Source organism: Ziziphus jujuba, chromosome 8 (assembly GCF_031755915.1).
Source record: "Ziziphus jujuba cultivar Dongzao chromosome 8, ASM3175591v1".
NCBI lineage: Eukaryota > Viridiplantae > Streptophyta > Magnoliopsida > Rosales > Rhamnaceae > Ziziphus > Ziziphus jujuba.
The window spans coordinates 6267165-6293400 of NC_083386.1; the positions used below are offsets into that span (position 1 = coordinate 6267165).

The following is a 26236-nucleotide window of genomic DNA, read 5'->3' on the forward strand; positions in this document are numbered from 1 at the left end:
TGTTCAGTTTTTTGTAGGTTTCTTATTGTTTCACGGATTCTATTACTGCCCAGTGGTAATTACCGATGCATCATCGGTAATTGACATTTGTTCACCGTTGTAAGAGAATCACCACAATTCCATCCGACAACTTCAATCGTATGTGTTTCCACCAAGAACATGCTAAATCTAGCTTTATTGATGATAAATGTTGACAAAGTAAGAGAAAAAACGACATTAATAAGTGAAAACATTCAATTTGTAATTGCTTGAAATATTACCGTAGATTTCATCGGTAATTACCGAAACCCTTATGGTAATCACATTTTACCAAATTTTTGGCCTCCACAAGTCCCTTAATGTGTGTTAAATGCAACAACATGCAAAATATACTTTCTTCAATGATCCTAAGGAGAAAAAACCCCAAAAATTCTGAAAAAGCTCTCAAATTGGCAAAAAAACTTGATTACCGTAGGGCCTTCGATAATTATCGATGAAACCTACAGTAATCAGTTTAAACTTGCTGGAAAAATTACCGAAGATTTCATCGGTAATTACCGAAGGCCCTACAGTATTCACATTTGATAACTTTTTTGGCCCCCACAAGTCCCTTAATGTGTGTTAAATGCAACAACATGCAAAATATACATTTTTCAATGATACCAAGAAGAAAAACCCCAAACGTTATGAAAAAGTTCTCAAATTGGCAAAAAAACTTGATTACCGTAGGGCCTTCAGTAATTTTCGATGAAACCTACGGTAATCAGTTTAAACTTGCTGGAAAACTTACAGACGATTTCATCGGTAATTACCGAAAACCCTACAATAATCACATTTGACAAATTTTTTGGCCCCCACAAGTCCCTTAATGTGTGTTAAATGCAACAACATGCAAAATATACATTTTTCAATGATACCAAGAAGAAAAAACCCCAAACGTTATGAAAAAGTTTTCAAATTGGCAAAAAAACTTGATTACCGTAGGGCTTTCGGTAATTACCGATGAAATCGACAGTAATCAATTTAAACTTGTTGGAAAAATTACCGACGATTTCATTGGTAATTATCGAAGGCTCTACAGTAATCAACTTTTTTGGCCCCCACAAGTCTCCTAATGTGGGTTAAATGCAAAAACATGCAAAATATATATTCTTCAATGATTCTAAGGAGAAAAAACCCCAAACGTTAGGAAAAAGTTTTCAAATTGGCAAAAAAACTTGATTACCGTAGGGTCTTCGGTTATTACCGATGAAACCTACGGTAATCAGTTTAAACTTGCTGGAAAAATTACCGACGATTTCATCGGTAATTACCGAAAGCCCTACAATAATCACATTTGACAAATTTTTTGGCCCCCACAAGTCCCTTAATGTGTGTTAAATGCAACAACATGCAAAATATACATTTTTCAATGATACCAAGAAGAAAAAACCCCAAACGTTATGAAAAAGTTCTCAAATTGGCCAAAAAACTTGATTACCGTAAGGCCTTCGGTAATTACCGATGAAATCGAACCGATGGTAATCAGTTTAAACTTGCTGGAAAAATTACCGACGATTTCATCGGTAATTACCAAAGGCTCTACAGTAATCACATTTGACAACTTTTTTGGCCCCCACAAGTCTCCTAATGTGTGTTAAATGTAAAAACATGCAAAATATATATTCTTCAATGATTCTAAGGAGAAAAAACCCCAAACGTTAGGAAAAAGTTTTCAAATTACCAACGATTTCATCGGTAATTACCGAAAGCCCTACAGTAATCACATTTGACAAATTTTTTGGCCCCCACAAGTCCCTTAATGTGTGTTAAATGCAACAACATACAAAATATACATTTTTCAATGATACCAAGAAGAGAAACCCCAAACGTTATGAAAAAGTTCTCAAATTGGCCAAAAAACTTGATTACCGTAGGGCCTTCGGTAATTACCGATGAAACCTACGATAATAGATTTATACTTTCTGGAAATATTACCGATGGCTTCATTGGTAATTATCGAAGGCCCTACGGTAATCAAGTATTTTTTGCCAATTTGAGAACTTTTTCCTAACGTTTGGGATTTTTTCTTCTTGGTATCATTGAAAAATATATATTTTACATGTTGTTGCATTTAACACACATTAAGGGACTTGTAGGGGCCAAAAAAGTTGTCAAATGTGATTACTGTAGGGCCTTTGGTAATTACCGATGAAATCGTCGGTAATTTTTCCAGTAAGTTTAAACTGATTACCGTAGGTTTCATCGGTATTTACCGAAGGCCCCACGATAATCAAGTTTTTTTGCCAATTTGAAAAACTTTTTACTAACGTTTGGGGTTTTTTCTCCTTAGAATCATTGGAGAATATATATATTTTGCATGTTTTTGCATTTAACATACATAAGGAGACTTGTGAGGGCCAAAAAAGTTGTCAAATGTACCGTAGAGCCTTCGGTAATTACCGATGAAATCTTTGGTAAATTTTCTAGCCAGTTTAAACGGATTACCGTAGGTTTCATCCGTAATTACCGAAGACCCTATGGTAATCAAGTATTTTTTGCCAATTTGAGAACTTTTTCCTAACGTTTGGGATTTTTTCTCCTTAGAATCATTGAAGAATGTATATTTTGCATATTGTTGCATTTGACACTTATTAGGGGACTTTTGGGGGCCAAAAAATTGATAAAATGCGATTAACACTGGGGTTTCGGTAATTACCGATGAAACCTACGGTAATCAAATTTTTTTGCCAATTTGAGAACGTTTTCCAAACTTTTGGGGTATTTTCTGTTTAGGGTCAGTGATGAATGTATATTTTGCATGTTGTTATCAGAAACACGCATTAGTGGACTCTTTGGAGTCAAAAAATATGTGAATTGATGTTACCGAAAGCGTATTGGTAATCATCTTTGTTTGAATTTTTATCACTACCAAGGGTCTTCTTTTCTCTTATTTTGTCAACGGTTATCATTGCTAAAGCTAGATTCTGCATATTAAGATACCATTAATATAGGATGTCATAATATTAAACATACGATCTACATTGAAAATTTATTAAAGCACAAGTCAACAGCATATTTTTTTCTAAACAAGCTAATGTCTTCCAGGCCAAATAAAAGGTTCTCCTCACTGCTCTTGTATTCAATAAATTTCAAAGCGAAGATGCCACAATCACCCCTACAAAATAGCATTAATGAAAACCAACCACGTGAATTTCCACACGTAAGCACAATTAAACAGCAGCAATAGAAGTGGTTGGAAATGACAACACATTCATACCCATTATCTTGGCAGGGTGCATCTTTGATCATGGTCATTGTGAATGGCTCTAAAGTGGGAAGTACTTCTGGATTCTTCTCGTAATATCCCCCATACCTCAATAGGTAAGGCAGCATATACTTAAGGCATTTCGCATTGTCCAACTCTTTATTCTGGACATATTTATTTCCCATATTTGGATCGTATAAATCAATATGTCGAGCCTTCAAGTCCACACATGCTGCCAACCAATGGGCGCCTTCATTGTTGACAGGGATGTACACCTAAAAATTAGAACGTAATGTCATTATCCACAAATTGGGAAACTTAGTCAGAATTTTTTTAAATATATGTATAGACTTACATAATCACATCTCCACCACGGCACACTAAGTTTGGGTGACTTCCCATGCACATAGCTACGAAGTGTCGAATCACATGAATATGTGCTTCGATATGCCTCCCATATGGGATAACGACCTTTGATGGATGACTGCCAAATAATTAAATAGATACAATATAAAACGTCATCAATATAACATTCATGAATAAATACCGACAGATGTATTATCACTTATCGCACCGAACTACATAAATGAATATAAAACTTACCATCTCGATGAGGAAGAGGAGAGTGGAACGTGCCCTGGAAGTTTGGTGGTTTCTTTCTCAGCTTTGGATTGTTGCCTAGTAGTTCGTCGACGCTTAAAGTTGGGTGCTGATATTCTGCCACCGCGTCTCTTAGTTTGCATCTTCTTAACTCCCTTCTTCAATTGAGATCGCAAATTCCTTTTTGGTGCCATTATAAAATACAACCTATAAATGTAACTTGACAACATTAATAACTTTTTAACTACCTTTAGCCACATAGTCAACTATGTATGCATATATAAATAACCATAATCCTAAATTATGAATACATAATTTATATAATTCTAAACAATACAAAATAACCATTTCAATTTAAATTGCCAATGATGCTCATTTTCATCTACATTTAAAGTGTATATATATGTATATATATATATAACTACGTATAAACAACTCAAAATAACATAAAATTTGATCAAACACATTTATTTATCCAACCAATTCCACATTTTTTATCACTTCCAAAATTAATTTATAGTAGTTTTAATTTTTAAGCTTGTGCCAAACTATAAACCTTAATCAACTCCATATTTTTTTCTCCTTATGAACCCCAAAACTCTTTATTAAAAAAAAAAAAAAAGGGCTGACGTCATCGATTACGTCAGCAAAACGGCAAGTGGTCCGTTACACACGCACAAAAATGACACGTTGTTTCTAATTAACGACATGTCGTCTTAATAGGACGACGTGTCGTATGGGCTGGCCGACCGAATGACATGTCGTTAGTAACAGACGACACGTCGTTCGCTTCTCCTTCAACCTCCAGTCAGTCGACCCGAACCCACCCGAACCGGGTCTCGTACCCGAATTCCGACCCAAAATTTTCTCCCACCTCCAGCCACTGTTTCAGGCCAAACCGATCCCATTTTTTTCGTCTCTTCATTTTCTACTGATAACCAGTGTCAATCTATCCTAAAACTTAGATTTTAATAACTTCCATATAAAAACCTTAATCTAACATAAATTTCAAATTTTTAACTGGTTTTAAACATCAATAAAGCAATTCACATTCCTAAACATATCACATTGTACTCAAAAAATGTTATATATTCTTAAAATTCCAAGTATTTGATGTAAATATGAAATCCACAATATATATACATCACACACGGCAATAAACAAAAAAAAAAAAAAATTAACTGATGATACTTATAAGTGGATTAAAAAATAGAAAAAAAATAGATTTTTGTTTTTTAGTTGAAAAGTTAAAAGGATTTTTCGTGGTGTGGGATATGATGTGGATAGGTTGAAGTAAAAGTTTTTTGTAGAAATAGATTGGAAATTAATATAAAAGGATATGGATGTCTTTTAAAATTATTTTAAAGTTATAATTGATATTAAAGGATAAAAAAAAAAAATTTGAAAGAGAGGGGGTATATTTCGTTACCGCCTTGCCAAGGAGGGTAAAGGGCCAAATTCTCCTTTTTTATGATCCTTGTTCAAAAAAGAAAAAAAAAAAGATCACTTGGAAATGAATTTCTTAAGAGCATTTATCTGTTAGCTTGCAATACATCGTGTTATTATAGACGTTTCTTTTAAAATCTGATTGCTAAAAATAAAAATCAATAAAAAATATCTTTATTTATTTATTTTTTAAAACAAACACATGTGATTTTTTGTTTTTTTGGGCATTTTAAAGCCATTTTCAACTTTTTCAATTCGAAGAAATATTTCAAGTGAAGGGTTCTATATGCAAATCTTATATTATGTAATTCTTTCCTTTTATTAAACCAACAAAAGTTTAAAGTTTTTTCAGCCAAAACAAAAAAACAAAAAAAAAAAAAAAATAAAAACAAAAACAAAACAAAACAAAACAAAAGTTTAAAGTTTATTTTTCTGTTAAACTATCAACTAAACTTCAATTCTTTTATTTAATATCATTCTTCCTCTTTCCAATTAATCAAATCCACCAAAAATAGCTTTTATATTGTTTTTATTGTTATATTTTATTGTTTTGTCAATACAATTTTTTTTTTTTAATTAATTTGTCAATACAACTTGGTCTCACCCATTTACTAAGATACTCTCAAACTTCAAATAAACGGCATAAGATTTGAAAGAATTCCAAGCAGTTTACCTAACGAAAAAATGTACTAAAATATAACCAAAATAATATATTATACATATATATATATATATATATATATATATATATATATATATATATATATATATATATCATATTTCCCTAATAATTATGTTTAAGCAATATTAAAAATTAAAAAATAAAACAAGTAAAGGCGAAAGGGATGACAATGAAAGAAATCATAATTTAAAGGCAAAATATAGACAATCTACCATTAAAAATAAGAGAATTGCTTTTTAATATTTATAAATTATATAAAAAAATGTTATGTATGCTTTTGCTTTTTTATATAAATATATGTTTTTTTTATTACAGGAGAAAAAGTTGTAATACTTAAACTTGTATAGTTTGTTAGTATTTTTTTCTATTAATATTCACCATTTTTTTTTCTTTAAAAGTGATCACTTAGTAATTTAATTTTGGATAGTCATATTTAATTATTTTATTTGAAATTCTGTGCCATAAAAGGAAATTAACACTATTAATTATCTAACAGAAATATTTCATATCTAGCAAATTATTACATGATACAATTCTAACCATTAGATTTAATTTTATTGACATGTCACAATTTGACAAACTCAAATTGAAATTCTCCATTTTTCAGAAATGGAGAGGATCGTTTTATATACTTACTAACTTTGTCACGATGATACTGAAAAACACATTAATGATATAATCAGTATAAAAATAACAAAAAGTCAAACTTTTATATGGCATTTTTTCAACAGTATTTGAAAAAGTTGAGTAGAAAAATGCTCTCCAATCTTTCTTGATAAGGTTCATTATTATTGCTGAAATAATGGAATTATACATAGACTTATTATTTGATTTTGAAAAGACTAAATAATGTTTAAATATATAAGAGCATCTCCAATGGTTTTTTCAATTGGAATTTATATGGTATTAATTTTAGAAATTGTTTATATTTATATGATATTTTTTCTATTTAATATATATTGTTTTAGATAATTTTTCTCAAATAGATTTTGTTTAAAATATCTTAAATACTAATATGTAATTTTTTTATTTTAAAATTATAACTAATTAAAAAAAACCAAAAGTTCATGAGTTTTTTTTTTTTTAATCAAAAGTCAATCAAAATAAATAAAATACTGAATCAACCTGTCTAATAGATCTCCAAAAATAGACAATATCTTTTACAATTTTTAATTCTTTTGTTGCCACATCAGTTTGAAAAAATTAATATACAAAACTATTTAAAATAATTTTTTTAAAATCTTATCTATTTTTCTAGTATGAAAAATAATTTTTAAACGAACACAGAGCATTGGAGATACTCCCAAAGTTAATCAAATTCTACAGCATTTCACGGTTAAAGTTGCTAAGATCAATGTTGTTAGAATCGGACGATTTGTGATACGAATCGGAACGTTTTTCATATAAAACGATTCAAATCATTCATGTGAATCAATTGGAAGATGAATCGTATGTTTCCTCAACTGAATCGTGGGATTGGAACGAATTGTCGATATACCGGTTCAAATTGTCTACGCTTTTTTTTCTCATTTTTCAATTGATTTTAATCTTCCAAATACAAGATACCGTTGAAAAAAAATCTATTTAAGAAGTGGAAACTGGAGAGGAAGACAAAAAGACAGAAAAGAGAAGAAGATAATAATGATTTATTGAAAATATATAGAAGAATTAGAAGATCTGATAAGAAGAGGAAGATGGCAGAGATGCAGAAAGGAGAAGGAGAAGAAGACGAGAGATGCAGAAAAGTTATTATTATTTTATTTGTTTTCCTTTTAATTTTTATTGGTTGAAGTGTTTGTTTTGTTTGTTGTTTTTTGTGAATTTATTGGTTGAGTGTAGAAAGTTGAAACAAGTAGATTGATATGATCGTGATTCTTGAGTTGAGTGAATAAACTGAATAAATAAAATAATAAAAAAAATATTATTATTATTACTATTTTTTGTTTTTTATTGGTTAAAGTGATGATCATAAATTGATAAGATGGGTTATTTTTTTATTATTTAGTAAAATGTAATGTTTTGATATAGCCACGTGCAAATCTAAATTTTTAATATCCTAAATAAATAATAAAATAAAAAATAATATATAAAATATTTAAATATGCATGTAAACCTAATTTGAATTTGAAAATTGATATTAGTTAAAATTTATTATTTATAATTAATTAAAATTTTTTATTATTTTATTTTTAAAAAATAATATTTCTTAAAATTTTATTTTATGGATATAGTTATTATTTTAAAAATTATATATTAAATTTAAAATAAATAATTATATATGTATTAATAAATGACAAATTGATATTATTATATTTTATTATTATTATTTTTAAGTGTATCTTACACGTTTCATAATTTTAACAAACAATTTACGTTTTGAATTACCATTTGACAACTTTGGCTAACTTCACAAGGTTTTCTATGATTTGGTTACTTAACGTGTATGAGAGGGTGGACTTTTTGTTGTACGGTGAGGATCTAAAAAATAAATATTTTAGGAAGTATTTTGTTTGCTTTGGAAGACTTTCATTGACTTTGATCCAAATAAATACCCCAAGTAAATTAGTAACATTACCATTATTTGTTCATCAGCAACAAGGAAAAAAAAAAAATGGGGTGTTCATCTTCAATTTGGTTTTGTTGTCCCCTTTATTTTCTCTTCCACTCATCAATATCTATGTCTTTTCCTTCTCCTTCTCCTCCTTCTTCTAATTCTTCATGGTGTCATCCTGATGAGAGCACTGCTTTGCTCCATTTTAAAAACTCATTTTCCTTTGGTACCATCCCTGAAAACTTTTATTGTGATAACGAAGTCCAAGTAAGCATCAGAAAGACTTGGCAGAATGGTACGGATTGTTGCACATGGAGTGGAGTCAAATGCGATAAAGTGACTCATAAGGTGATCAGTCTTGACCTCCATTGTAGCTGGCTTCAAGGTATTATTTACTCCAACAGTAGTCTTTTCTTCCTTACTCATCTTCGCAATCTAGACCTTTCTTACAATAATCTCAATGGCTCCCAACTTTTAGCTCAGTTTGGTAAGCTTACAAGTTTGGAACATCTAAACCTATCTTTCTCCATGTTTGAAGGCCAACTCCCTCAAGAATTCTCCTACTTATCAAAATTGCTTACACTTGATCTCTCTTTAAATTTTGGCTTAGTGATAGCAACCTCGAGCCTGCAAAGAATCGCTATGAACCTAACCAATCTCAAGGAACTTGTTTTGTGTTACACTGATATGCGTTATGCAAAACCTTATTCCTTGATGAATTTGTCATCTTCTTTGACATCTCTTGGTCTTAGCTCTTCAGGCCTGCAAGGAGAATTCCCAGAAAACATTTTTCGCCTACCAAATCTCCTAGTTCTTGACTTGAATGGGAACAAAAATCTCACAGGGTCATTTCCAATGTCTAATTGGAGTAGTCCACTAAGATATTTGAGACTTTCTTATACAAGTTTCTTAATAGATATATCTCATCTAAGTCGAAATTTGAAGTCTTTGAATGAATTGTATCTCCGTAACTGCAAATTCATTGGATCATATCCTAATTTGGTTTTTAACCTTTCGAAAACCATCACTTCCTTGGACCTCTCCTATAACAATTTCAGTGGTGAAATCCCATGGCTCTCTTTTGATTTAGAGCGCCTTTCTTATTTAAAACTTGGAGCCAATAATTTAATAGGCCAGCTTCCAGAAACTTATATTAACCATTCAAGCCGAATTTCATTTTTATATGATGCTTCACATCATCAAATTCTAGGTCCTGTTCCCTTGAATTTAGCATATCTCGACTTATCTTATAACTTGTTGAATGGGACAATTCCTTCATGGTTATTTTCCTTACCATCTCTGAAGCACTTGATGCTGGATAATAATCAGTTCACAGGGTCCATTAAAGAATTCGAATATAATTCTTTGGTTCATCTTGATTTAGGCAACAATACACTCCATGGCCCTGTTCCATCATCAATCTTTCAGCAAGTGAATCTTGAATATCTGCGACTTACAAGAAATAAGTTAAGTGGTGTGATTGGATTAGACCAGTTTTCAAAGTTGAAGAATGTTTATCATCTTGGTCTTTCCTACAATGATCTTTCACTGAATTCTAACAACTTCATCAATTATACTTTGCCCTATGACCTTGATGTGTTGGCGTTGTCTTCATGCAACATAAGCGAGTTTCCATACGCTTTAAGAGTGTCAGAACGTTTACGTTACTTAGACCTTTCCTACAACAGAATTCAAGGCAATATTCCCAAATGGCTATGGAATGTGGGCAAGGAGAAATTATTTTATTTGAATCTTTCTCACAACCTTTTGACAGATGTAGGAAAACTTCCATGGAAGGGCCTAAAATTGCTTGATCTTCGCTTCAATTTGATTCAAGGTCGTCTTCCAATTCCACCACCTTCAACCAATATCTTTTTCATTTCAAACAATCAACTGACAGGGGAGATACCTTATTCAATTTGCAGCCTAACTTCTCTTCGATTCCTCGATTTGTCCTACAATAATTTGAATGGAAGCATTCCTTTGTGTGTTGGGAATTTCAGTGACATCCTCTCGGTGATGAATCTACGGATGAATATGCTTGACGGCATGATCCCAACAACATTTGCAAAAGGCAATAACACCTTGAGGAACATCAACCTAAGTGGAAACCGATTGGAAGGACCAGTGCCACGAAGCTTGCTCAATTGTAGAAACTTGGAAATTCTAGACTTGGGCAACAACATGATAAATGACACTTTCCCACAGTGGTTGGAATCTCTTCCAATGCTACAGGTTCTTGTATTGAGGTGTAATAAGTTTCACGGTTCCATTGATACCCTTAGTGTTATAAGATTTCCATTTCCAAAGTTGAGAATCATGGACCTGTCCAACAATCAACTCAATGGTGTTTTGCCAAGACAATATTTTGAGACTTTCTCAGCTATGTTGGATGGACATGTGGATAAACTGAGATACATGGGGCAAAACTTTTATGCAGGTCGCTATTATCAAGATTCTGTTTCAGTGACAATCAAAGGCTTTGATGTGGAATTGGAAAACATCCAAAACATCTTCACAGCCATTGATTTTTCAAGAAACAATTTCAAAGGGAAGATTCCGAAATCTATAGGAAATCTCAAAGGTCTCAAAGGGCTGAATTTCTCTCACAACAAAATAAGTGGTCACATTCCACGGTCATTGAGAAATTTGACAAATCTGGAATGGCTAGATCTCTCCTGCAATAAGCTTTCTGGTAAGATTCCGGGGCAACTAACAGAAATGACGTCGCTAGAAGTCTTGAATCTTTCACAAAACCAACTTGCGGGAGCCATACCTCGAGGCAATCAATTTGGCACTTTCGACAATGCTTCCTATATTGGAAATCCAGGATTATGTGGATTTCCATTGTCTAAAACATGTGAAAATGACAGAGCACAACAACCACCTCCATCAAAAGGTGATCATTTGGAGGCTGCAAATGGATTTGATTGGAAGTTTGCAATATTGTTGGGATATGGATGTGGATTAGTGATTGGAATATCAGTGGGGTATATGTTGTTTTCGGACAAAAGACTAGCTTGTTTCATTAGAAAAGTTGGAGGAGAGCGATGGATTGAATTGCTAAAAGCACGAAAGAAGAAGAAGAAGAAGGCTCACTTCAACACCAGAAGAAGAAATCGCTAGCCTTCTGGCAAATTAATCTGCAAAAGGTATGAATGCACACACACATGTATATATCGAATAAAAAGCTATGACGGTTAATGAATATTTCATGATTCAAACTCTAGGCATTTAGTTAGTTACTTGTTCATCTATATGCTGCATGAAGTAATTACCTTTTTTTTGGGTCTCTTATTATATTTTGTAGTACTCGATCATTTTCTCTTCTTCACCAATATTGTTTTTTTTCCTGCAACTTAGGACTTTTGAAGGAATAAGATTGTGCGGCTAGACTTCAAAAGGTAACCCATTCACCTGTTTTTTCGTCAATCTTCACTTGAATAGTTTGCTGATTCTTTTTTATTTAATTTTGTTTCTACCCATTCACCTTTTTTTTCGTCAATCTTCACTTTAACAGTTTGCTGAATTTTTTTGCTTTAATTTTGTTTCTTAGTTCTTTCTGAAATGAATTTTGTATTAATGTCTCAATTTGCCTTTTATTTGGATGTCTTATTTTAGTGGTAGCCTCCTAGAGGCATTTTGGGTTGTGCTTGAATTTGTTTTCTCAATGTGAAACTATCAGTACATTGGAAAATGATTTCTTTGAGTTATTCTTATTATTAAATTAAGTGGATAGGGAAACTCCTTTGCTGTGGAAAAGCAGAACCATTATAATAGATCAGTTTTCTTCTATATCTTTTTTATGCTTTAAATAATTAATATCCTATTCTTTTGTGGTCGGTAAGCATGTGAGCTAGAAAAAAAGATTGTGGTGTGGTTTTTGAATTGTTTATTTCTCGTATAGCTAGATATTGTACAAGATGTTGGGAATAGTTTTTTTTTTTTTGGTTGTGGGTAATTAGATGTCGAAAATGGTTACAAAACTGAAACGTGCATGTTAATATTTCTTCCATAAAATATCCCACATTTCTTTTGAATGTGGACTAATGAAAATTGACCATTTAAAAAAAAAAAAAAAAAAAAAACAAACAAACAAAAAAAAAAGAATAGCAGTTTTTTCTATATTTGCTTCAATTATCGTTGTTATTATTTTTTGTAAAATTATTTTTACATTAATTCCTATAGTAGCACTGGTTTTTACTAGTTGAGCTATAAAACGAAGCACATAGTTTGGATTTCGAAAAGTGACAGAAACTAATTAAAATTGAGAGTTATTAAGATGTATATACCCAAAAAAAAAAAAAAAGAAAGAAAGAAAGAAAAAGAAAGCAACTTTTATATTTTTGCTTCAATTATTATTGTTATTATTTTTTGTAAAACTGTTTTTTACATTAACTCCTATTAGTAGCACTAGTGTTTACTAGTTTTTACTTATCTATTTATTTATTTATTTATTATAAGTAGTTTACTGTTTGGGCTATGAAATAGAGTACATAGTTTCAACTTTGAAAAGAGACAGAAAATAACTTATTAAAAAAAAAAAAAAAAAACAACAGACAAACAAACGAAAAGATGAATCAGATCAATTTTTTCAAGTAGTAGCAATTTCTTCATAAGGATCCATCTGTTACACTTATAAATCATATATCAATCTAAATAAGGTGACAAGTTTGCAAATTGTCCGATTTGTGTGTGCATTTTCAATATATCTCCTGACAAAATGTATTTTCTTTTATTGAGGGAAATTTACACTTTTTGAGTTAAGTCTTTTAATTATATATAGAAATAACTGTAGAGAGTTTCTTTTATATTTTGTTTGCCAGATATTTTATATTATTTAATCCATATAGTTGATGCTTCATACTAATTTCTGATATTAATCTCTTTAATGATGCGTTTAACAATAATCTCCTAATTTTCTCATTTGATATATGAGATCCTGAGTTTGAATAACTCTAATGATAAAAAATTTTAAAAAAATAAAAAAGAATACCATATTAATTTTGCAATGCGTTAATATTCTTCACTAACATTTTATTATCTAACTTTTTTTTTTTTCCTTTTTTTTTAAAGGAATTTGGGAGTTTATAAGCAAAAAGAAAGCAGGACATTTTCAACATGGAAGGACCTACCAATGTGTCAACCAATTGCATTTGGAATATTCATGAACTTTAAGGCTATGTAAAATTCGACTGCCTGAGTTTTTGATCTATGAATGTATAATTTGAGATGAAACCAGAAAACAAATAATCTAAATGTATCACTAATATTATGTGTGCTTAGTTTTCATTTTCCTTACACTTGTTTGTTCTGTTGCACTGTGTTAATTCAGGGTATTAGATGATAATCATATGGATTGTGGTTGATACTCTTATAAATATCAAAATATCTCATATTGAACATGGACAGTCGGAATTCTTTTTTTTATTTTTATTTTTATTTTTATTTTTTTCCTTTTTGCTGGTTAAGCGACAAGTTAAAATCAACTAGCCCACACCCCATGAAAATTTTTTAGCCAAGGTAGACTTCAAAAATGCCGGCATTCCAACAGGATTAACTTGGCCAAAATGATCATCCATTGAATAGAAAACTCCCATTTACACAAGGCATGAGCTGCATGATTACCCTCTCTGTTAACCGACTGTACCGAACGAGTGTTGAAAAAATAGTTAAAGCTTTCTTGCCTCTTCAATATAGCCCTTACTCTCACAACAAACCCATGACTCTCTCGAATCAATAGCAGAAATAATATGCATCATGGAAATTTGATATCCTAATTGAACATACACGTTACATTGTATATCTTATTCTTATGTAAGACTTTTGCTTCAATGTTCACACACTCAAAAGACTTTTGCTTCAATGTTCACACACTCCAAAGACTTTTGCTTCAGTGCTCTGATTTCTCTCTGTTTCATTATCTTTTTGTTTTGGCAATGGCATTTGACAAAAAGTTGATTGATTGGTAGGGATAATGAGTGCAAGTATATATCAAGTGGAAGTCTACCATAGTTGTTAGTTGTTAGTAACCCAGGAAAGACGCCAAAGTACCATATTAAAGACTGCAAATAACATTGGTCAAAGTGGGCAAGGAGTGTTGACTTTGTTGCAATATTTTTGAAAATTCCAACTAAAAGTTGTCCAATTCTACTGGAGTTCACTCTGAGAGCTAGATGTAGATAGAAAAGTTCACTTTATATAAAATATGTGCACATATATATATATATATATATACACGCACACACATCATTCAACGTGTTCGAGAAGCTAAGGTAGACTTTTGTTGCATGGTTCACTATATTTTATGGACACCTATTAGCTTGTACATGAAAGGAGTTAAAAAATGAAGACAAAGGTGAAACGGAATTTCCATTTGATCCAATTGGAAGGTCCAATATATCATATTTTAATATCATATATTATTTTCTTGTAAAGAGTAGACTTGATACAAATATTAAATGCCTAGTCGTAACACCCTATCAGGGGTCGGTGTTCAATTATGTATAAGTCATGGGGTAGTTATATCCATCCTATCAATTGACCCGGATCCATTCTAGCAAAATTTCATAGTTGCATTTATAGATATCTCATGGTACCTAATATATTATATTATATTATATTATATATATGAACTGTAATATACGGGTAATATATATATATATATATATATATATATAAATATATTTAAGCCAAAAAAAAAAAGATTTTATAACTATTTATTTTTAAAAGAAAAAAAATATATAATTTTTATCCTAATATATTTGGTTATATGTAACACCCCGTCCCGAACTATATCGGAATTTTTGCACGTTGACCGAGGTTGACTGTTGATTTTGTTTTTGACCGTTGACCGAAAGGGTCAAAAGTTGACTTTTTGTTCCGGTTGGAATTCTAGGTTGACTAAGATACCGTTACGAAGTACACGTTGGCACGAGTTCGTAGACTAGTAACACGTTGAAAACGGAGCTACAGTTTGAAAGTTATGAGCAAAACAAGTTGAGGTCCAAACTATCCAAGGGTGCCGAAGTTGACTTTTTATTCATGCAAAGTTGAGCTTTGACTCATGCATGGTTGTGAAGTACTTGTCGATACGAGTCCGTGGACTAGCGGCACGTCCGATTTGGACATGTGGTTTGAAAGTTATGGACCTGTAGAGTTTTTCAAATACTGTATTATTTTAATATTATTTTTGGACGTGTAACGATGTGCAATGTGTGACTTAATAAATGTGACCATGTGTCACCATGGTGAGATGTCACATGTCAACCATGTATAATATTATATTATTTTATTATTATTTTATATAATATTGTTTTTATTATTATTTAATTATTTAATTATTTTTATTTTATTTTATTTTCCTTTTTCTTTTTCTTTTCTTTTCCCCCACGTGGGAAAAAAGGGGACCCAGCCCCGTTTCTCCTCTTCTTCCTCCTTCTTCTTCCTTCTCCTTCATTTTCTCTCCCTCCGGCCGTCCCTCTCTCTCCCGTGTTTATTTTTTTCCGGCCACCACCTTGCCCACACGCCGGTGAGCTCACCAGCCAAATTTGGCTGTCGGTCGGCCGGCGATGCGCCCAGATCGGGCCGGTGAAGTCGCAGCGGCGCGTTGAAATTTTTTCGGCAATTCTCGCCATTTCCGGCTAGCCCAGTCCAAATTGCCACCCCTCTCCCCCTATTTTGGGTCCCCTGAGTCCAAATATGGCCTCTAATCTCCAAAATTCGAAGCGCTTTGCGAGATACGAGGAATTAAATCCCAGCCGAAGCTTTCCGGCCAAATTCCGGCCACCTCCGGCGGAATTGGGATCGATGGAGACCGGTAATGCGATCCTCGTTCCACAAGCTTCGATTCGGTATATTATTCGACCATTTTGGTTAACGTTTGTGTTTAACCCCCTGGTACGGGGTATTATTTATCTGAATAAAATATTAATTTATTTGACTGTGTGTGAATTGTGTTCTAGGAGCACCGATGAGTCGTGGAATTGATCCCATGGTGGATCATGGTTTAATTACGTGCTCCAGGTGAGTGATCCATCTTTGAAAATATTTTTGGGGTAATTAATTATATTTATGTCGTGTTAATTTGATATCTGCAGTTATGCTCATGTGGTGTACTTTAAATATAATCGGGAAAAAATATTATTTTATATATATTTACCCATTGGTGCTAAATGGAATCTTGGGGTTATTAAGAAATTCCCGATTATTATTTTATTATGATTAAATGGTATTTATTACACATGGCAAGTATTTTCAATAATTCGTTGTGTTTGGATTTTATATTATTTTTGGGCATAATTGGTTTGAATATTTTAAAAAAATTATTTGTTCAAATTGGTGGTTTAATTTTCATAATTATGCCCGTGGTATATTATTTGTTGAACCGCGTGTTGCGAGAAAAATTATGGTTTTATCTGTTATCGATGTTTTCGTATCGGATTTATTAAATAAAAATATGTGGGATAGTAAATGTGAAAATTGGTATATTTCCCACGGTAATTTTGGAAAGAATGGTACGGTTGATTTAATAATTATTTTAGACGCACTCATACAGTATTGGTGTTCTGGTATATGTCCACGTGGTTTAGCGCGCAAGTATTATGTGGTTTAGCGCGCAAGTATTATGTCTCCCGTGAGTTGTCATTGGACCGTGGGCAGGCAAGTCTTATATATTGCACATCAGCCGCCCCCCTCCTTGGCCGGGATGACGGTTTCAGCAGCGGTACTGTCGGGACGCTGAAGTGCCTTTTGCAAGTTTCTCTCTTTAATCTCCCCGCCAGTCGGTGCTCAGGACGCTGGGTATCGGAGGGCATCACTGGTATATGGTGTGGTGCGTCAAGTAGAATTTTTCCGATCGAAATTTCAAACCCCAAAGAGTACAAAAATTATTTATTATAATTTATTGCATTTTATTTATATTTGGGGTATTTATTTATTTGTTGTTTATTAAATTATTTGATCCCTTGGTTTTCGGGAGGTACGAATATCGGGTTTTGTAGAAATATTTTAAAAATGGGAACATTTCCAACGTAGTGAATAGTAAGAGTTTTGAGAGAAAATATTACTTCAAATGTTTATTTATTTATTTATTTAATTGTTCGGTATTGATTAATTAAATCATTTTATTTGGTATATTATTAATATTAAAGGTGTTCAGTAGTTAGAGTCACACACTGAGATGATTAGCATCTCACGTTTTTAAATTCTGTTCCCCTAGGTCCAGGTTGGGACGTTGATCGTCCGGGACGAGCTCGACGTCTCAGTTCGTTGCCGCAAGTCTAAGAAGTATTTCTTCCTTTTTTCCTCTCCATCTTGTATTACTTCTTTATTGGTCATTGTATAAATTCCACATTTATCTGTATAATGCTCTGTATACTGTATTGGACGTGTAGTTATTATTTATGCATTGAGTTGCTGTTATTTTTGAAGTGCTGAAATTTGTGTAATCAATTTGTAGTAACGTGGGAGGAATAAGGGGATATTTATAGAAGTGTGTTTTCAGTGCAGGTAATTTTTGGTTAGTCCTACCCTTAGGGGAGGTGCTGCCGGATTTTCCATAGGAAGGTTCGGTGGTATTTCCCTGGGATCAGGACTTGTCTAGGGTTCCGGGGAGGAATCTTGGACGGGTCCTGACATATAAGTATATTTCAATTTTATTAGGAAATTGAAAAAAAAAAAAAAGATATTTACTCTATTTTTCGTTTTATAAAAAAGAAGGAAAAATACATTGATTTTACTTTTACGTTGTTTTTAACTTTGCGCCGCTAGGGTATCGGGTAAGTCATCTTCTTCCTTTTCCTTCTTTTTCTTCTAGCTCTAAAAGCTATTAGGGTTAACATTAAGGGCTCCTAATCTTAATTTAGGGTTTTCATTTTCCATTTAAGATGGTTAAGGATCCAGTATCTTTGAAGATTTCAATTTCTGATCAAGTTTTTGAGTATAGGAAGGAAGATCCTTAATTTTTGGGGTTAATCTAGGTTGGTTTTTCTGATCTTTTTATGTTATATGATATTGTTTGAGATGTTTTGGAGTTCTAGAAGTAATGATTAAGACTAATTTGAAGTATTATTGTTGAAACCCTAATCTAGAATTTATATGAGGATCTATATAGAGTAACTTTTTAAATTTATTTAAAATATTTAAAAGTGTAATTTAGTATTACAATTTATATGATAAAAATAGACATGTTTATGAATCCGTAAAAATTTATTTGGGTTGATTTGGATCTGTTTTCAATTTATTACAAAATTTTGAATTTATGTATTCTGTCTGGTTTTTCTGTACGATTTCAGTATGGTTCATATATAAAATTTTCAAAACAGATCCAAACGAAATTATTTTTATCTGAAAATTTTTATACTTTATTATTTGTATGTCTAATATTAGTGTAAAAAAAGTTAGCTTCAAATTCTTTATATTTTGGCCGTGGTGATTTTCTGAGTTACCTACATCCAACCGTCTGAATTTATTTTCTGATCCGTTTAGTTAGAATCAAATTCAATTTAAAATAGTTTTCGACCTCTATTTGACCTAATAATTTTTTTATAGCATTATTAATATATATATTAAAATAAAATAAAATATTACTGCTTCTGGAAATGTATTTTATTTTTAATGAATTTTTATATAGATGGTTTTTCCTGTTAAATGCTGATTTTCAATTTCTGTCAATTAGTTACTAAATTTAATTTGACCATGTTTTTTTATCTTTGTTTGGCTTTTAAAATTTTATAGTAGTATATATAAGTATCTAGTTTTAATCTGTAAAATTTCAAATGAATACAAACTTTCATGAAAGAGAAACAATTTGAGCATTGAATGAAGATTTATGAAAATCTAATAGTTTCAGTATTTTCTTTGTTAATTTTTCAATGAGTTTTGAATGGTTTTCACTATTATTTTATGAAATTGTTCTAATCACAGTTACTTATGAATGTGTACAGTACCCCCATAATTTTTCAGACTCAGATAATATCGTTTGAATAAGGAATTGAATTATTGTTTAGAGACTATTTATGGATTAATTGATTTTTATTAGGCTTTTGGTGATTTGATCTTGTTCTAAGCTTATAATTTTAAAATTTAAGGTTTAGGCTATGATGATCTTATGGTATCAACTCTTATTCATTTAGTTTAAATTTAAAAGCTTAATTATGGGATTTATACATAAGATATTTATGGTATATGATGGTTCTATTTTATACTTATGAGAGATTATTGGTTTTATCCATAGGTTGTTTAACTTTTGTGGATTGTGCTGATCAAGGTAAGTTACTGGACTTTTTAAAAACTGAAACCCTAGCAAATATTTCCTTGAATTGTACAAAGAAATTATTGGATTATTGATATATGTATCTCTGCTTTAGTAGTTGGTACTTAGTAGGCATTATGTGATACGTTATGATATGTTTTTGGGTGTTGAGATGAATCATCTAAGGATATTTCTCTAGTGATTTATGGCTCTTTACCTTCAAGTTTAGATGTATTGTTTAATGTGGGAAGACCTACTGATGATCACTGTAACACCCCGTCCCGAACAACATCGAAATTTTCTTCACGTTGACTGAGAGGGGTCAAAATTTAACTTTTTGATAAGGATGGAATTTCTCTTTGACTGGGGTACCGTTGCAAAGTATGCATCGACCCGAGTCCATAGACTAGTAGCACGTTGAAAATGGAGCTACCATTTGAAAGTTATGAGCAAAACAAGTTGAGATCCGAACTGTCCAAGGGGTGCTGGAGTTGACTTTTTGATCGTGCAAAGTTGAGTTTTGACTCATGCATGGTTGTGAAGTACTCATCGATACGAGTTCATAGACCAGTAGCACGCCTAAAACGGATATGTGATTTACAAGTTATAGATCTGCAAAGTTTTCTAATACATCATTATTTTATTTTATTAATTTCTTTTCCTTTTCTTTTTGTTTCTTTTTCTTTTTTTTATTCTTTTGGGCACGTGAAAAAGAGGGGAGAAAGGTTACTATTCATCATCCTCTCTCTTTCTCTCTCTTTCTCCTTCCCATCAATCTCTCTTTCTCCCTGCTGCATCTTTTCCGGCCACCGGATGGCCACACGTGCCGACCACCGGTGAAGCCCAGCAGTTGGCGAGCTTAACTGCCAAGTTTGGCAGCTGGCCAATCGATGATGCGCCTAGATCGGCGGATGAAGCCGGCGGCGGCTCATTTTGATTCTCTGGCGATTTCGTTGTTTTCCGGCCAACCCAGTCCAATTTTATAACGTAGTCCCCTTATTTTGGACCTCCTGAGCTTGATTTTGAGGTCCATTCAGTTCAACTCTCCATCGTTTGGGAGACACGACAAGTTGAAGTTCGGCCGAAACCTTCCATCCACTTTCCAGCCACCTCCGGTCGAGTTGAGTCCAACGGAGATCGGTAACGTATTTCTCGTCCCCTTAGCTTTCTGTTGATACCTTAATTGCGAATTTTGAAACCGTTTGTATTAGCTTCCCCGGGTACCGGGTATTATTTATTCGAGTAAAATATTAATTTATTTGATCCTGTGTAATATTGTTATTCTAGGAGCACATGTGAGTCATAGACTTGATCCTATAGAGGATCTTGGTTGGATTGCGTGCTCGAGGTGAGTAACCCACCTTCAAAATTATTTTCGAGTGTTAAATTAATTATATTTTGGGATATTCTAATATTTGAATGTTTTTATTTTATGTTGATTATTTGATAAATTGTGAACTAAATTTTGATGCCAACAATTGAAGTAATTGGAATATATGATTTTTGACAAATTATGGAAATCTAGATTTTATGCAATGTGATATTTAAAGGAATTGTGAATTTAATATTATTTGATTTATTGTGAAATTTAATTGTGATTTTATTTTGATTAATAAAATTGCATTTATATGAATTTACAAAAATCTGAATGTTTATGTGATTTAATTATATTTTGAATTTTGAGGAATTGAATGAATATTTGTTTTAAATTATTGTTAATTTCATTGATGGAATTTAGGTGTTGGATTTATGACGATGATTTATAAAGGAATTGTGGAAAATTTACGGGTTTAATTGGATGGAATAAACTCGGTGGTATTTATGAGATTTTGAGATTTGAAAATAAATATATTGATTTTATGATTTTTAGATGCACTATACATGTCCTGGTGTTATGTATACATGGATATGATTAGTGCGCAGGTGGATGTGGCTAGTGCACAGGTGGGTGTGAATAGCGCACAGGTGATTTATGGGGTTTCCTGTGGTTGCCATTGGACGAGGGTAGGCCACCCCTCTATGGCCGGGACGCCTGTTTGCAGTGGCACGGTGGGATGCCATGCTACCGTATGCATGTTTCTCTCTTTAACCTCTTGTCTAGAGGTACTCAGGACACTGGATATCGTTGGCTCCACTGGTATATAGTGAGTTCATCAAATGGTTTTCACGACATAATTTTGAACATAAAATATTTTAGAAATTTATTTAAATTAAAATGTTTTTAACAGTGTTTTATAAATTAAATTGTTTTAGTATTTTAAATTGAGTTCTATTGTTAATTATTTGGTTTTATTTTATTTATTTAAATATTTCTTGGATCATTTTTGTTGTAGATTTTATTTTGTTTTCATATTAATTGTTCACAATACTTTATTCCCAATTTAATATTTGTCATTAGTCTTATTTTTGTAATTATTTCTCACTAAGATTTTTGGATTATTAATTTATTGATTATTATTTGCAAATTATTAATTAAATATTTTCTGGATTTTGGGGCTTAAAATATTGGGTTTTGTGAAACTTTTTAAAAAGGAAACATTTCAAACTAAGTGAATTGTAAGGGTTTTGAGAGAAAATATTATTTCAAATACTTAATAATTAATTATGTATTTATTATGTATTAATCAAGTTTATAATATTGTTATATTATTATTATTTATTTTCCTGATTAGTACATTGTATCACTCACTGAGATGATTAGCATCTCACGTTTTTAAATTTTGTTCCCTTAGGCTCAGGTGGTAGACATTGTTCGATCAGGGCGAGCTCGACGTCTTGGTTTGTTGCCGAAAGTCCAAGAAGCTTTTCCTTTCCTTTCTATCTTGTATTATTTCTTTTTATCTTGTATTGTATTAAATTTTATATTCAACTGTACTGATAATGCTCTGTATACTATTTGGACGATTATCTATTTAATTATGCACTGATTCCCTGTTAATTATTGAAGTGCTGCAATTTGTGGTAATACTTTGTAGTAAGGTGGGAGGAATAAGGTGGTGTATATAGAAGTGTATTTTTTGTGCAGGAAAATTTGTGGTAAGTCCTACCCTTAGAGGAGATGCTGTTGGATTTTTCATTGGGAGATTCAGTAGTGTTTTCCTAGGATCGGAGCTTGTCTAGGGTTCCGAAAAAGGAATTTTGGACGGGTCCTGACAATCACAGTAGGGGTATGACTTATATCTTCGGGTATGAGTGTTTGTTTTTAAAATTTATGTTCCCCACTTGTTACTGCCTCGCACTCAAGTTTATATGGATTACCGAGTAATATTATATTATGCCAAGTCCTACTAGGTAGTTAACAATTAGAGTTTATAAGGAAATTATATTTACATTGCTAAAGGTTATTTTTGAATATGTATTCACGTACATCATAGTTTCAAGGTAGCTGGATTTGACATAGGTCGATGGTGTTTTAGTTGTTTTTAATTTTATTGTAGTTGGTTTGGAGGATCTTTTGGGTGTAGAAGTTTATTTTTTGTTCATTTTTTATGGAGAAGTTTTAAGATATTAATTATAATGATGTTTGGAGACTTTTTATGTTTCACATTATAAGTTTTATTAAGAGTTTTGAGTATGACTTTTGTCACACTCTAAGTATATAGACTGGGGGTGTGACATGAACTCTCTTCGCTCAAAACAACAATGTTATCTTTTGGTTTTGTGAATTAGAAAAACATGGGTTTTTGGTTCTTATCACCACATTTGTGTCTTCTTTACTTCCTATTTCTTGCACCATCTATATCCTCCCCTCCTCCACTTCGATCATCATTGTGCCATCCTAATGAGAGCTCTGCTTTGCTGCAATTCAAAAACTCATTTTCTATTGGTGATATACCCCCTGGTTACCCTAGTCATATTGATGGACCAAGTGAGATGCTGCTATCATGGAACAATGGTACTAATTGTTGCACATGGAGCGGAGTCACTTGTGACAAGGTGACAGGCAATGTGATCGGTCTCGATGTTCAATCTAGTGGGATTGAACGCATTATTCACTCCAACAGCAGCCTTTTCTACCTGACTCATATCCAAAGTCTTATCCACTCTGGTAACAGTTTCGATAGCCCTATTCCATCTCAATTTGTCAGGTTCAAAAATTTGGAGCATCTTGACCTGAGTGACTCCAATTTTTATGGCCCTTTCCCTCAAGAAATCTCTTATCTATCTCAGTTGGTTTCTCTAGATCTCTCTTTCAGTGCATTAGATTTAAATACATCCAGTTTGCTAAGTGTCTTTACAAGCCTATCCAATCTTAAGGAACTTAATCTGTTTAATGTTAATATGTTTTCTGCACAACCTAATGTCCTTATGAATCTGTCATCCTCTTTGACACATCTTAATCTCTCTTATTGTGACCTGCAAGGGAAATTCCTTGAAAACTTTTTCCACTACTACTCGAACCTTGAATTGCTGGATTTAAGTGTAAATGGACAACTAAATTGTTCTGTTCCAGATGATCTGCCTAACATGAGTAGTCCACTTAGAGTGTTGGTACATTCTGAGTCTGGATTTTCAGTGGATATGCAATCTCTGACAAGAAATTTCAATTCTTTCGGAACATTATCCCTTAGTGGATGCAAAGTCATAGGATCAGCATATCTTGCATTAGTAATTTCTAACCTTACAAAAGTCACTTCCTTGGACCTCTCTGGATTGGGTTTTGGGGGCCCAATCCCATGGTTGTTTATTAATTTAGAGAAACTTGTTTATTTAAATCTTGCAGGTAATAATTTTGTTGGTTAGCTTCTAGAAACTTATACTAACCACTCAAATGATCAAAACCCATTTCCTTCAAATCATCAATTACTTAGTCATCTTCCATTGAATTTACCAATTTTTGACTTAGGCCACAACTTGCTGAATGGGACAATACCTTCTTGGTTATATTCTCTTCCATTCTTGATGTATCTTAGGTTGAACAAAAACCAATTCACCAGTTCCATTCAAGAATTCAAATATGTTTCTTTGTATTATCTTAACCTGGCTGGTAACAAACTCCAGGGCCCCATTCCACAATCACTCTTTCAGCAAGAGAATCTTTACCATCTTGATCTTTCAAGAAATAACTTGAACAGTGCTATCGGGCTAGACCAGTTTTCAAAGTTGAAGAATCTCACTAATCTTAGTCTTTCAGATTATAATCTGTCATTGAGTTCTGACAACAATTTTACCTTTCCCAACATTGTTGAACTGGAATTGTCTTCATACAACTTAAGTGAGTCCCCATACTTTTTGAGAACCTTAGGAATTCTAGACTGCTTAGACCTTTCATACAACAGAATTCAAGGCAGTATTCCAAAATGGCTAGGGAACATTGGGAAGGGTTATCATTTATCTTATTTGAATCTCTCTCACAATCTTTTGACAAATGTTAACCAACTTCCATGGAAAGAGTTAGAAGAATCAAATGTTAGGAGGGATACCTTCATTATTTTGCAGCCTTGGCTACATTATGATTCTGGATATGTCTAATAACAATATGAATGGTAGCATTCCTCCTTGTCTTGGAAACCTTAGCCGTCTTTCGGTGTTAGATCTAAGTATGAATATGTTTCATGGAACTATCCCAACAACATTTGCATCTCTCGATTACATCAAGAACATTAAGCCAAACAGAAACCATTTCCAAGGACCATTGCCGCCATCCTTGAGCAATTGTAAAAGCTTGGAAGTCCTAGATTTGGGAAACAACATTATAAATGATACGTTCCCGGGGTGGTTGGAGTCTCTTCCAGTGTTACAAGTACTTGTCTTGAGATCCAACAAATTCCATGGTTGCATAAGTAGCACTCCCAAAGTACAATCTCCATTCCAAAAGTTGCGAATCTTAGACTTGTCCAACAATCAATTCAGCAGCCTTTTGCCAACACAATATTTCAAGAATTTCTTGGCTATGATGAATGGACGTGTGGATAAATTGAAATACATGGGTGAAGATCATTATCAAGATTCTGTGATAGTGACAATGAAAGGCAGCATGGTACGCTTGGAAAAGATCCAAACATCTTCACAACCATTGATTTTTCGGAAAATAATTTTGATGGGGGATTCCAAAATCCATTGGAAATCTGAAAGATCTTAAAGGTCTCAATTTGTCTCACAACAAAATAAGTGGTCACATTCCACCATCGCTGAGAAATTTGACTGATTTGGAATGGCTAGATCTTTCCTCGAATAAGCTTTCAGGAGAGATTCTGATGTAACCGATAGAAATGACGGTGCGCGAAGTCTTGAACCTTTCATAAAACCAGCTTGTGGGAGCCATACCTCAAGGAAACCAGTTTGATAGTTTTGGAAAGGATGCATTCTTCGGAAATCTAGGACTTTGTGGATTTCAGTTGTCTATAGCATGTGACAACAACAGAGCAAAACAAACCCCATGAGAAGGTGATCATTTAGAGACTTCAAATGGAATATTTTATTGGAAGTTTGCAATGTTGATAGGATATGGCTGTGGATTAGGGATTGAGATATCAA

At 32.6% G+C, this 26236-nt stretch overlaps 2 protein-coding genes across 3 annotated transcripts; both read left to right on the forward strand.

The window, feature by feature from the left end:
* Nucleotides 1-8560: 8560 nt before the first annotated feature.
* Nucleotides 8561-13802, forward strand: LOC107412877 (receptor-like protein 7). Of its 2 annotated transcripts, XM_060819444.1 has the most exons (4): nt 8561-8890; nt 9890-11657; nt 11869-11909; nt 13582-13802. In XM_060819444.1, the coding sequence occupies exons 1-2, from the start codon at nt 8566-8568 to the stop codon at nt 11629-11631; spliced, it is 2067 nt and encodes a 688-aa protein (XP_060675427.1). In that variant the 5' UTR covers nt 8561-8565; the 3' UTR covers nt 11632-11657; nt 11869-11909; nt 13582-13802. The 2 variants fall into 2 exon arrangements, with proteins under 2 accessions (XP_060675427.1, XP_048325624.2); XM_048469667.2 differs by having other exon boundaries at nt 8561-11657.
* Nucleotides 13803-23434: 9632 nt separating this feature from the next.
* LOC107412874 (receptor-like protein 53) lies at nt 23435-25841 on the forward strand. The gene is made up of 3 exons (XM_060819624.1): nt 23435-24438; nt 24673-25152; nt 25250-25841. Exons 1-3 carry the CDS (start codon nt 23435-23437, stop codon nt 25839-25841), a joined length of 2076 nt encoding a protein of 691 aa, XP_060675607.1.
* Nucleotides 25842-26236: the final 395 nt, after the last annotated feature.